This window comes from Myotis myotis, unplaced genomic scaffold (genome assembly GCF_014108235.1).
Source record: "Myotis myotis isolate mMyoMyo1 unplaced genomic scaffold, mMyoMyo1.p scaffold_m19_p_6, whole genome shotgun sequence".
Classification (NCBI taxonomy): Eukaryota; Metazoa; Chordata; class Mammalia; order Chiroptera; family Vespertilionidae; genus Myotis; species Myotis myotis.
Genome location: NW_023416368.1, coordinates 82,730,018 through 82,741,607, shown reverse-complemented (window position 1 = coordinate 82,741,607; position 11,590 = coordinate 82,730,018). Strand labels below are relative to the sequence as shown.

Sequence of the window (11,590 nt, the reverse complement as noted above, 5' to 3'; positions counted from 1 at the left end):
AGATAGAAACATCAATGATGAGAGGGAATCATTGATTGGCTGCCTCCTGCACATTGGACCTAGCCCGAAACCCAGGCATGTGCCCTTGACCATGGTCCGCAGGCCGACACTCTATGCACTGAGCCAAACTGGCTAGGACCCTCAGGTCTTATTTTAAATGGCAGAGAAGGGTGGTAAGGCTGGAAGGCAGGGTTCAGTGGGTGGGTCTGTCTGTGCCCCAGCATCCCTTCCCCCCTTCCCTTTCTTCCCCTTGCAGGGCCCCTGAACAACACCAGTCCCTCCATTCATCATTTTATTCAAAGCGGTTGCCTTGAGCCCCACCTTCCCGAGGACACCCCAGGGGAAATCAGTGTGTTATAAATTAACCATGGCCGGGCATCGCCCCAGAAGCCCCGTCAACTGGACGCAGGCCCTCGTAGTCCATCTCGGATTCTCCGCCCGCTGGGGCCTGTCACAGCCCCTGGCCACGCAGCCTGCCGTCTTGGACTCACAGCCGCAGCTTCTCGCCCTCCTGCCGGCGTGCCAGAGCTAGCAGTACTCAGAATAATCCTCCTCCACGTAGTTAGAGGGGAACCAGCCAATCTGGAAAGAGACGAGGAAGGGGTCAGGGCAGCCCGTACACCATTCCTCCTGCGGCTCTTCGGCTCAGCAGGCAGGTTTCCTCCCACCTCAGGGCCTTTGCACCTGCCATACCTTCCTGCCCAGAAAATACACCCCTCAGATACACACACAGCTGACCACTCCCCCCTCCTACTGTTCTCTACTCACACAGTACCTTACCAGTAGGGACTTCCTGTTTAAAACTGCAAACCCCACTCCCCCCAACATTCAGCCCTTTTTCCACTGTAGTTTCTCCACAGCACCTATTACCATCTAGTGATTGTTTATGTTATTATTTATGGACTTGTTACCTGTCTCTCCCACAAACTCTCTCTCTCTCTCTCTCTCTCTCTCCCTCTCCAATATAAACTCCATAAGGCAGCGGTTCTTGTGTCTTATTCACCACTGAGTGCCAAGAGTCTAGAATAGTTCCTGGCACACAGTATACACTTAAAGAATATTTATTGAAAGGATGCATGGTTGGGTGGATGGATGGATGGATGCATAGATGGAATGATGGATGGATGCCAGGGTGGATGGATAAATGCTTTACAGCTTAGACCTTCCTAAACACCCCCCAAAGGCTCTCTCAAACCCTAATTGTCTTCTATTGCAGAATAACCTTACCTTCATGGTCTTTAACTACACTCTTCACCTAAGCAATATTCCAGGTCACTTTTTCACATGTTTCCCCTCTGGAGAACATAAGCTCCTAACCCATTCTTTGTCTTTATTCAACAATTATTTCTGAGAAACCATTACAAGTGAAGCAGCACTCTAGAGGTTAGGGATTCATCAACAGATGGAATAAAGACTCTCTGCCTTTGTAAAACAAACATAAAAACCAGGCAGAAACAAACATTTTTGAGAAACCTTGAGGTCCCTCCTGACAGTCTGAATTCAGACAGGCGAAAAAGTACAAAGGGAAAAAGTGGTTAATCCCAGCTCTGCCTCTTCATACACTCAATATTTTATTGAGCACCTACTGTGTGCCAGGCACTGGTGATACTACAGTGAACAAGAGACAAAAACCCCTCAGCGGTCAGCTTGGCCTCCTATAAGCTGTCCTGACCTGCGCCCCTTGGGCTTTCACGCTGCCCGGCGATCCCCCATCACAATGTTGGCCGTTCAGCACTGCACCTCCTTGATTTCAGTTTTGTCCTCTTCACTAGACTATGAGTTTCACTAGGGCAGGGATTGTACTGTGCTCATTTTTGTCTCCCCAGCACTCAGCAGGTCTGGCACATAATAGGTGCTCAATAAGTAAATGCAAGTTGCATCAATGAATGAAACCTCTATGTCCCCCACTCCCCTTAACCAGGTAAGGCCTCCCATGAGCCACTCCCCAGCTGCTCCAGCCCATAATTCCAGTACAGCTTCACTGAGGTCAGGATGCCTGAGATGCCAAGCTCCGCCCTAACTCACCCGGCCATAGATCTCCCCTCGCCACCAGCCTTGTTGCCCCTTCTTGTTAAGGATCTTGACAATGTCACCCTCCTTGAGGTTCAGCTCGGATCGGTCCCTGGCGCAGAAGTCGTAGCGGACTTTGGCTGTGCCAAAATACTTGGTGCTTCCCGCTGTGTAGGGGAGAGCAGAGGTGGTAAGAAGCCGTGGGCAGACACCGGCCCACCATCCAGGCGCAGTGGAAGGATAATGCCCCCAAGAGGGTACCACTAGGATGAAGGGTCCTTCAACGCGTCTCTGTACAGTGCTGGGTGCCCCGTGCTCCGAGGGGACACCGTTGTACTCCCAAAATCATCCTTGCAGCCCCACCAGCGTCCAAATTTAGAAAGTAATACCATAATAATTTTTAAGATGATTTGTATATATTTATAGTAAAGGATGCAGAGAAATGATGTGGAAAAAATCATTTTAAGCTATTAAATATTAATTATTTTAAGAAGGACCAAGAGTCAGAAAAGTGGAAATGGGAGAAAGATAAGCAGGGGGTAAAAGACACAGAGACCTTTTCATAGGACAATGTAAGTGATACTGTAATTAATTTGTTGTATTTCTGCAAATATGATAAGATTGGACATCCATATCTATGCCAGTACAAATTAGTAACATGCAGGCAGACAGAAACATTTATTCGATTTAGTGATGTGAACAGAAATAATTTTTGTCTTGGAGTCCTCATGTTACCTTGTTTTGCTTTTTCAGTCATAAAATAGTTTAATGATAATTACTTTTTAAATATCTTAAAAAAAACATTTAGGACATAAAAAAAATTCAGACACTATACAACCCATATGACTTTTCTGAAAACAAAATTTGACTCAGGAAAACAAAATTTGACTCAAAATAAAAAATTTAAAAAATAAAGAAAAACATCAGAAACAAGAAATATAGGGTCTAAGTAATTCTTGATTCTGTTTTTACAAGTCAAATTCAATTGTTATGCAAGGATTCATAAATATATGTCATAATTATTTTAAATTATAGGAAACTATATCCAACATTTCAGATAATTTCAACAAATCCAGTGTGTAAGAGGTGCAAAGGAAAAGGGACGTTAGAGTGCACTACAGGAGTCGCCTTTTTGTAGGGGAAGGCTGTAGGTACTAATAAATCCTTGATATTGTTACAAAAATATAGGCTTAACAGGTACAGGTGAGGACCCTGCTGGTGCCCAGCGTCCTCATCCTCCCCAATATAAAGACATAACCCCTGACCCACCTATGCAAACCACTCCAGAGCAAAGGGCAGGCAGGAGTAGGAAGGGTCCCTGCTGATTCACAGATAGGACCTCCCCACGCCCACTGGAAGGAATGTCCATGGTATCCCCCAGCCTTCTCTCCACGATGTGAAGGAGCTGGGGCTGCAGGCCCCCAGCCTGGTGCATCCTACCTGTCGGTTTGCTTATGGCTCTCCTCTCGGGCTCCTTGAAAGGGAACTGCAGGGTGGTGTCCAGCGACTTGAAGCAATCCTTCAGTGAGTTTTGCTGGTAAAACTCCACCAACTCCTGGCAGGGGGGCAGCAGGACAGATGCTATTCCAGCAGGCCCGCCCCTGAGGGGGCAGCCCGGGAAGGAGCCACATCCAACTCCTCCTATGAAGCAGGAGGCCTCCCTGGCAAGTGACTCCTCGAACAATCCCCGTGATGGGCAGCTCATTCCATTTCTGCACAGCCAGGGCCATTTTATGGGGGAGAGACCACATTGCCTACAGCCGGTTCCTCTAATAACCAATTTGCTTCATGACACATTTACACAATAATCAACCTGCCTAACGACCTCCTCACCAAAATCAAACCGGACCCCCATGTGGGTGCCAGGAGCCTTATTTTTGTAATTAATCATAATAATAATTAAGCACCTAATATGTGCTGGCCAGAGTGCAACCATGCGTCGTCAAAATCTCCTAATCATCCCGAGGGAGTATGTTGGTGGTACCAAGTGTTTTATAAATGGTGAAAACGAGACACAGCGAAGCCACGTGCCTTGGCCAGGGTCCCATGGCCCGAAGAGCGTGGATCCAGAGCTCAGCCTCTGGGGAGGCAGCGGAATAGAGCCGCTAAGTGCTGGCTTCTGAAATATGACTGATCTGAATTCAAGTCCCAGATGTATTGCCCTTAGGAGCATTTATTACACAAATGCTCAAGCTGATGCTAATAACAGGTAAACAACTCAGGGCTATTCTGTAAAAGGACATGTTTGTGTTTTAGAGTTCTAGATTCCCAAGCTGCCCATGTGGGCCCTGAGAAAGAAGATCTCTATTAAGAAGGGCTCCTGGCCCGGCTGGAGTGGCTCAGTTGGTCGAGCAGTGGAGTCCCATGAACCGAAAGGTTTCGGGTTCAATTCCTGTTCAGGGCACATGCCCAGTCGGGTGATCATGAAACCGATTAGGCAGAGTTAAATCTTCAAGTCCAACAGAAACCTGTCCCTTCAAGTCCGCAGGGACCCTGCTCGTCTCAGTGTCACCCATCAGTGAAACGGGAACTCAGACAGTGAGTTCTGAGGGCATTCACTGATGGCCTGTCTATAACCTGTGTGGCACTCAGTAAGTGCTCTGTCAATGCTCACTGCTGTTACTTAGGACTATGATTACCACCCCCATCATCACTATTGGTCATGAGGGGATTGCCTTTAAGGCCAATTGATCCAAAGTGCCCTTGGAGGGGCCCCTGTGAATATGGATAAGAGGGAGGCCGTCCCAAGATGGAGCCTCAGGAAGGGTCCTGCTGCATTCTGGAAAACTGGAGTTGGGGGAAGATTGGCCCTTACCGCCAGCCCCCGGAAGGCCTTCTTTTCTGTGATCCGGTACAGTCCTTCTGCTGTCATGATTTTAATGTGCTTGACCTCAACATTGTACCTGGAAGCAGAGAGAGAGTGGGTGAGATGGTCATTGAGCCCTGAGGCTGGGGACCCAGGCCCATACTCAGCCAAGCCTCAGCCCCAGGCTGTACCCCAAACCATGGGAAAAGCAGTCTCGGCTGCTTCAGGGAGGGGGCGACCACTGGAGCCCAAGACTGAAGCTGCCTCCTGCTGCTGCACCAACTGGTTCCTTCCCTCGGGCCTTTTCTGCTCTAACTTCCTTTCTTCCTCTAAGGCTCCAGATCTTCCCAAGATAACAGGAGTCATCTTCCTGGACTCACAGGGTTGTTGAGAAGTCAGGTCTTGCCGAGAAAGGAATGTTCTAGAACAGTGATTTTCAACCCGTGTGACGCAAGAATTTTTAAAACAGGCAATACCTGACTCTTTAGCCAGGGCACTGACCTCTTTTCCATCAGATTGTTAAATTTAAAAATGACAACACAACAGCCGTCCAGTGTGAATAAATCAAAATTAAACTTTTTTTTTTTTGTAAGATTGGCCAAAAAATGTATTTTTTGGTTTGCCACAGAATTTGGGTAATTAGTTTATGTGCCACACGATGAAGAAGGTTGAAAATCGCTGGTCCACAGTAGATAGGACGAGACCTACGGTGTCTAGCTTAAACCACACGGCAGACCACAGAGCAGCGAGGACGGGGAAGAGATGGTCACTTCAGCCAGTTTGGAGAACTAGAAAACCAAACCTCCTCCCACACAGAAAACCCCTAGAAATGCCGAGGAGAAAAGTGCTGAGTTCTCAAAAGAAAAGGGAAATGCCCAGATGCCAGAAATGAGGACAAAACTAAACACGAAGCAGTAAACTAAGCAGTAAGTATGAACTGCGACCCTAAGGAGTTTGCTCATCTTGGGAACCAGGAAGTTTATATCTCATTGATCACAGAGACGCGAGAAGAGTTACGGGGTCCCTCCAGGTGGCGAGTTGGCCTGAGACCCGCCCATACCCTGTAAGGCTGGACTGTCAAGAAGCTTCGCCTTCAGGAAAAGGGGGGGAAGGGGGGGCGCTAGAAAACGCCACCCATCAGAGCAGCCAGGATGATAAACATCTTTGTCTGTCTCAGCCCCCAAACAGAAAGCCACCCTTGGGAATTCATAGCCTCAGCCTGCCCTCAACAAGGTCTGCGTGTCAACCAAGGAGCGGTTCAGACTGACATAACAAAAGGCTTTCATTTAAGCAAAAAGTTGCAGCCCTGGAGACACAGGTTTTTCAGGTATCAACCAAAATTGTGTTCCAGAGTAGAACAAACAAAGGCAAGGTCTGTCAAGGCAAAATCCCCAAAGTGTCATTCTTCCTTTCCTGCAAATGAAGAGCCGCTGGCCGAGTTACCAGAGCTTCGTTAGTTTAAATATGCAACCGAGAGGGGTGAGAACTACGAGGAGGAGGTTGGGTCTAAATGCGTCCAGGCCGCAGGTGTTTCGGGATGTTCATGACTCAGCCTTGAGCTCAGTTTAGCAACAGGTTAGCAACTCGGTAGCAGCTCTGAGAACAGCGTCCAAGACCTGCAGAGGCCCCCCTTCCCTAAGAGCCTCCCCCTCTATCTTGCGTCTCAGCCATGACCATTCCATTTTCTTGTGTCCATCACCAGGAGTTTGAACTTGAACTGCCTGTGTAGTCTGAGAAAACTAAGGAATCAACCTAAAGGAAAATGAACCTGCTCGGGAGTCCCACACAAACAAATGCAACATCTCTGGCGATCCCGGCAGCAAAGGACTCCCACAGGGCAGGCCCCGTTTAAGATCCAGACACAACTACAAACCCTACGAGGAAGTGAGTCACCCTGAGCGGGCAGCTGCCCTCCGCAACCAGAGAAGCAGAGAGACAGGGTGTGTGTGTGTGAGATTCCGGTTCAGGTGACGTCCTGGCTCTGCCTCTTCCTAGGCGGGGCTCGGTGCCTTTTGGAACCTCCCTAGGAAACATCTCGTCCTTGTGGGTTGTCAGTCATTTAAAGGAAATACATTTGTTTAAACGCACTCAGACCCCAGGGGTTGAATACAAGGTGGCTATTGGCGCTCTGCCAGCGGGGAGCACAGCGGTGCCTTTCTCTTTCCCGTCTTCTCCCTGCCCCAGGCTCGTTACCCTCAGCTTCCTCACTCCAAGCTCCAAGGGCGTTCCTTGACTTCTATGGCTTGTTTCCTAAGCCCATGTCTTCTAGGAATTACTTTTTCTACCTCTGTAATTTGCCATATAAATGTTCTCTTACAAGAAAGGAAGGAAGGAAGGAAGGAAGGAAGGAAGGAAGGAAGGAAGGAAGGAAGGAAGGAGGGAGGGAGGGAGGGAGGGAGGGAGGGAGGGAGGGAGGGAGGGAGGGAGGGAGGGAAGGAAGGAAGGAAGGAAGGAAGGAAGGAAGGAAGGAAGGAAGGAAGGAAGAAAAGATGGCAATCGTGACTGTACACTCCCTTCCTCCCAGCCACTTGCGTCACCCAGGTCACAGGGGGAGGTGGGTCAGGGAGGGGGGTATTACTTGATGCTGATGGCAAACTCCGCTGCGTCCTTCACCCGCTGCCGCACCAAGAAGGTCCCGTCGGAGCGGTTGGTGAGGATGCTTTCTGCTCCGGCGCGCTCCATGGGGCCAGCGTACCTGCCGAGACACACCAAGGAGAGGGGTCTGCACAGCCCCCATGCCTGCGCCCCCATATGGCTACATGGGGTCACGTTTTCTCCTAACCCGTGTGACTTTTTTTAAGTTGGTGACAGCCCAAGTCCAACCGCCCTTAGACACCAAAACAAGTCCGGAGGAGGCCGTGGCCAGGGTCCAGAAGTGGGCAATTTAAAGGGTGGGGGTGGGGTGGGTCAACAAATTCAGCCATCAAGATAAATAATAACAAGTAGTACTTCGCATTGTTGAACAAAATTGAAGAAGCCACAAAGAAATGGGAAGATACTCCATGTTCATGGATTGGAAGCATCAACTTAGTTAAAATGGCCATTTTACTTAAAGCAATATACTGAGTTAATGCCATCCCCATCAAAACCCCAATGGCATTTTTTCAGAAATAGAACAAAAAATTATCAAATTTGTATCGAACCACCAACGACCCCAAAAAGCCAAAGCGATCCTGAGAAAAAAAGAACGAAGCCAGGGGTATCAGCCTCCCTGACTTCAAAGTCTACTACACAGCTACAATAGTCAAAACAGTGTACTGGCAGGAAAACAGACACACAGGCCAGTGGAACAAAACTGAGAGCCCAGAAACAAACCAACACATATATGGGCAACTAATTTTTGACAAAGCAGTCAAAAACGCATAACAGAGAAAAGAACGCCACTTCAATAAACGGTGTTGGGAAAATTGGGAAGCCGTGGAACTAGACTGCTATTTGACACCATTCACAAAAATTAACTTAAAATGGATTAAAGGCTTAAATATAAAACCTAAAACATTGAAACCACAAAGAAGAAAACGCGGGTACTACACTTAATAGACCTTGGTCTCAGAGAGAATTCTATGAACTTGACCTTAGAGGCAAGGGAAGGAAAAGCAAAAATAAATGAACGGGACTATATCAAACGAAAACGTTTCTCCACAGCAGAAGAAACCATCAACGTAACATAAAGGCAGCCCAGCCAGCATGGCTGAGCGTTGACCTATGAACCAGGAGGTCATGGTATGATTTCGGGTCAGGGCACAGGCCTGGGTTTTGGGCTCGATCTCCAGTGTAGAGGCATGTAGGAGGCAGCCAATCAATGATTCTCTCTCATCACTGATGTTTCTCTCTCCTTCCCTCTGAAATCAATAAAAGATATATATATATATATATATATATATATATATATATATACATATATATATATTTATTTATTTTTAAAATTATACACTTAAAACTAGATAATGTTATTCACCAAGGCCACTTCAATAAATTTAATTTATTATGTACTAATTTTTTTTTTTAAATATATTTTATTGATTTTTTACAGAGAGGAAGGGAGAGAGATAGAGAGTTAGAAACATCGATGAGAGAGAAACATCGATCAGCTGCCTCCTGCACATCTCCCACTGGGGATGTGCCCGCCACCCAGGTACATGCCCTTGACCGGAATCGAACCCGGGACCCTTCAGTCCGCAGGCCGACGCTCTATCGACTGAGCCAAACCGGTTCCGGCTATGTACTAATTTTTAAAAGTAGTATTTTAATGTAAGGTTTTTAAAACTCAAGAAGACTACAAAAGCAGCCATAAAAAGGAGCAAAGTCCTGACCCTAGTTACAACATGGATGAACCTTGAACACATGACGCTCAGTGAGAGAAGCCACACACAAAAGGCCACACAGGGTGTGACTCCATTCATGTGAAAAGACCAGAACAGGCACATCCAGAGACAGGAAGTGGGTTAGTGGTGGCCAGGGGTTGGGGAGGGAAGGGAGGTAACTGCTAATGGGGGCAGGCTTTTTTTTTAGGGGGAATGAAGATGTTTTCCAGCAAGAAAGAAGTAATATACATACATCACTGTGAATGTACTAAAGTGCCATCCTTCCCATATAATAAAAGGCCAATATGCAAATTGTCCCCTCAACCAGGAGTTCAACTGGGTCAGCGCCCCCCCCTCATCACCCTCCCCCACCACCCTGATCGGGGGCAAGGCTGGCCTGCCAACCTGGCCGACCCCACCCATGTACGAATTCATGCACCGTGCCTCTAGTTGAATATAATTGTCAATATGGGTATATTTATGTTGTAAATGTAAATATATAATAAGTATATTAATTATAGATTATATACAATTATAAATAATATATAATGTGAATATGAATATATTTATGCTATAAATGTGAATCTGTAACATAAATAATATGGTAATTATAGATAATATAAACTAGATAATAAATAAATGTGAATATGTAACAAATGTTAATTACAGATTATATTTATAGATGATATAAATATATTTATAGATGATATAAATAATTATATTTATAGATGATATATAAATGAGTATTAATGTATACTATAAATATAAACATAACATAAATAGGTATTAATTCTAGATAATATATAATTCTAGATGATATATAATTATAAATATGTAATATAAATTTAAACGTGAATATAAATTATACTTAAAATGGTCAAATTTTTTTAATCTTCACCCAAGGATATTTTTCCATTGATTTTTAGAGAGAGTGGAAGGGTGGGTGAGAGACAGAGAGAAAGAAACGTCAATGTGAGAAAGACATATTGATGGGTTGCCTCCCACATGCGCCCCAACCAGGATTGGGGATCTGGGGATTAAGCCTACAACAGAGGTACGTGCCTCTGACCGAATCGACCCGGGGACCCTTCAGTCTCTGGGTCGATGCTGTATCTACTGAGCCAAACCAGCTAGGGCTTAACGTGGTTAATTTTATGTTATGTGAATTTCACCTCAATTTTAAAAATGAATTTGGCCCTGGCCAGGTATCTCATTGGTTAGAGTGTCATCCTGATACATTAAGATTGTGGGTTCAATCCCTGGTCAGGGCACATACAAGAAGCAACCAATGAATGCATAAATAAGTGGAACAACAAATCGATGTTTCTCTCTCTCTAAAATCAATCAATAAATAAAAATTTTAAAAATGACTGCAGCCCTGGCCAGTGTGGCTCAGTTGCTTGAGCATCATCCTGTATACCAGAAGGCTGCCAGTTCGATTCCGGTCAGGGCACATGCCCAGTTTGTGGGTTCTATCCCCAGTTGGGGTGCATGCGGGAGGCAATTGATCAATGTTTCTCTCTCACATCGATGCTTCTCTCTCTCTCTGTCTCTCTCTCTCTCTCAAATCAATAAAAACATATATTTTTTTAAATGAGTGCAAAAAAACCCCATGATGAGCAAAATGTCAACATTTTAAATAAACACATGGTCTGATTCTGCACTTGCCTGATTCAACACAGTTCACCTCTTTCTACTCCCAGCCCTGTCCTACCCTTTCTGTATTTACAACTTTGATGTCTTGCTCATCTGGGATATTTTTTTGCCTTGATGTTAATTTTTTAGAATGTTACATTAAAATGTTGTGGACCTCAATGCCTGAGGTTTTTGGTGCCCCCTTCGATTTTTCACCCACAGTGAGTGCCTCACTCTCCTCACCCCATTTTCCGCTCTGGTGACCACTTCCCGGCAGGGGTGGGCAGAGTGAGCACAGCCTGGAGAGACTGTGGTTGGAATCCTGGCTTTGCCCCCTAGATGCTCTGTGACCTCAGGAACTGGTTTTTCCGCTCTGAGCCCCAAATTCCTCTTCTAGAAAGAGGGTGAGAAGCCCACCCGCCACAGAGGAACACTTCTGGCAAATGGCGAGAATGCAGTCGAAGCACCTCATATATGAAATGCACAAGGTTGTTCTATGCCCGTTGTGTCACCGTGACTCTCAAGAGGCAGAAAGTCAGGCCCTGGAGTCAGGCCGACTTGGGTGGAATCCCATCTCTGTCACTTCCTCACTGTGTGACATTGAACAGATCCCTTCTCTCTGAGCCTCCGTTTCCTCTCTGCAAAAAGGGAGTTAAGAATAGCACCTACTCCAAAAGGCTGTGACAAGAATTAAATGTGCTGACACATGGTCATAAAAGCAACACTCTTGTTAGGTCCGGTCTAAGTCGCCAACGACTCTAAAATGCACCGTTCTTTATTGGACCATTACAAAATGAAAACCACTGCCCATAAAATAAGGTAAAGACGGAGGCTC

The 11,590-nt window shown here is 46.1% G+C and overlaps 1 protein-coding gene across 1 annotated transcript in view; it reads right to left on the bottom strand.

Annotated features, from left to right (window-relative positions):
- Nucleotides 1-278: 278 nt before the first annotated feature.
- VAV1 (vav guanine nucleotide exchange factor 1) overlaps nt 279-11,590 on the bottom strand; it is a 62,520-nt gene continuing 51,208 nt past the window's right edge. Inside the window, exons 23-27 of the mRNA XM_036313922.1 lie at nt 7,395-7,511; nt 4,826-4,913; nt 3,451-3,565; nt 2,026-2,177; nt 279-582 (exon numbers count right to left, since the gene is read on the bottom strand). Coding sequence (XP_036169815.1) covers nt 529-582; nt 2,026-2,177; nt 3,451-3,565; nt 4,826-4,913; nt 7,395-7,511 — 526 coding nt within the window. The 3' untranslated portion in view covers nt 279-528. The remainder of the gene's footprint in view (nt 583-2,025; nt 2,178-3,450; nt 3,566-4,825; nt 4,914-7,394; nt 7,512-11,590) is intronic.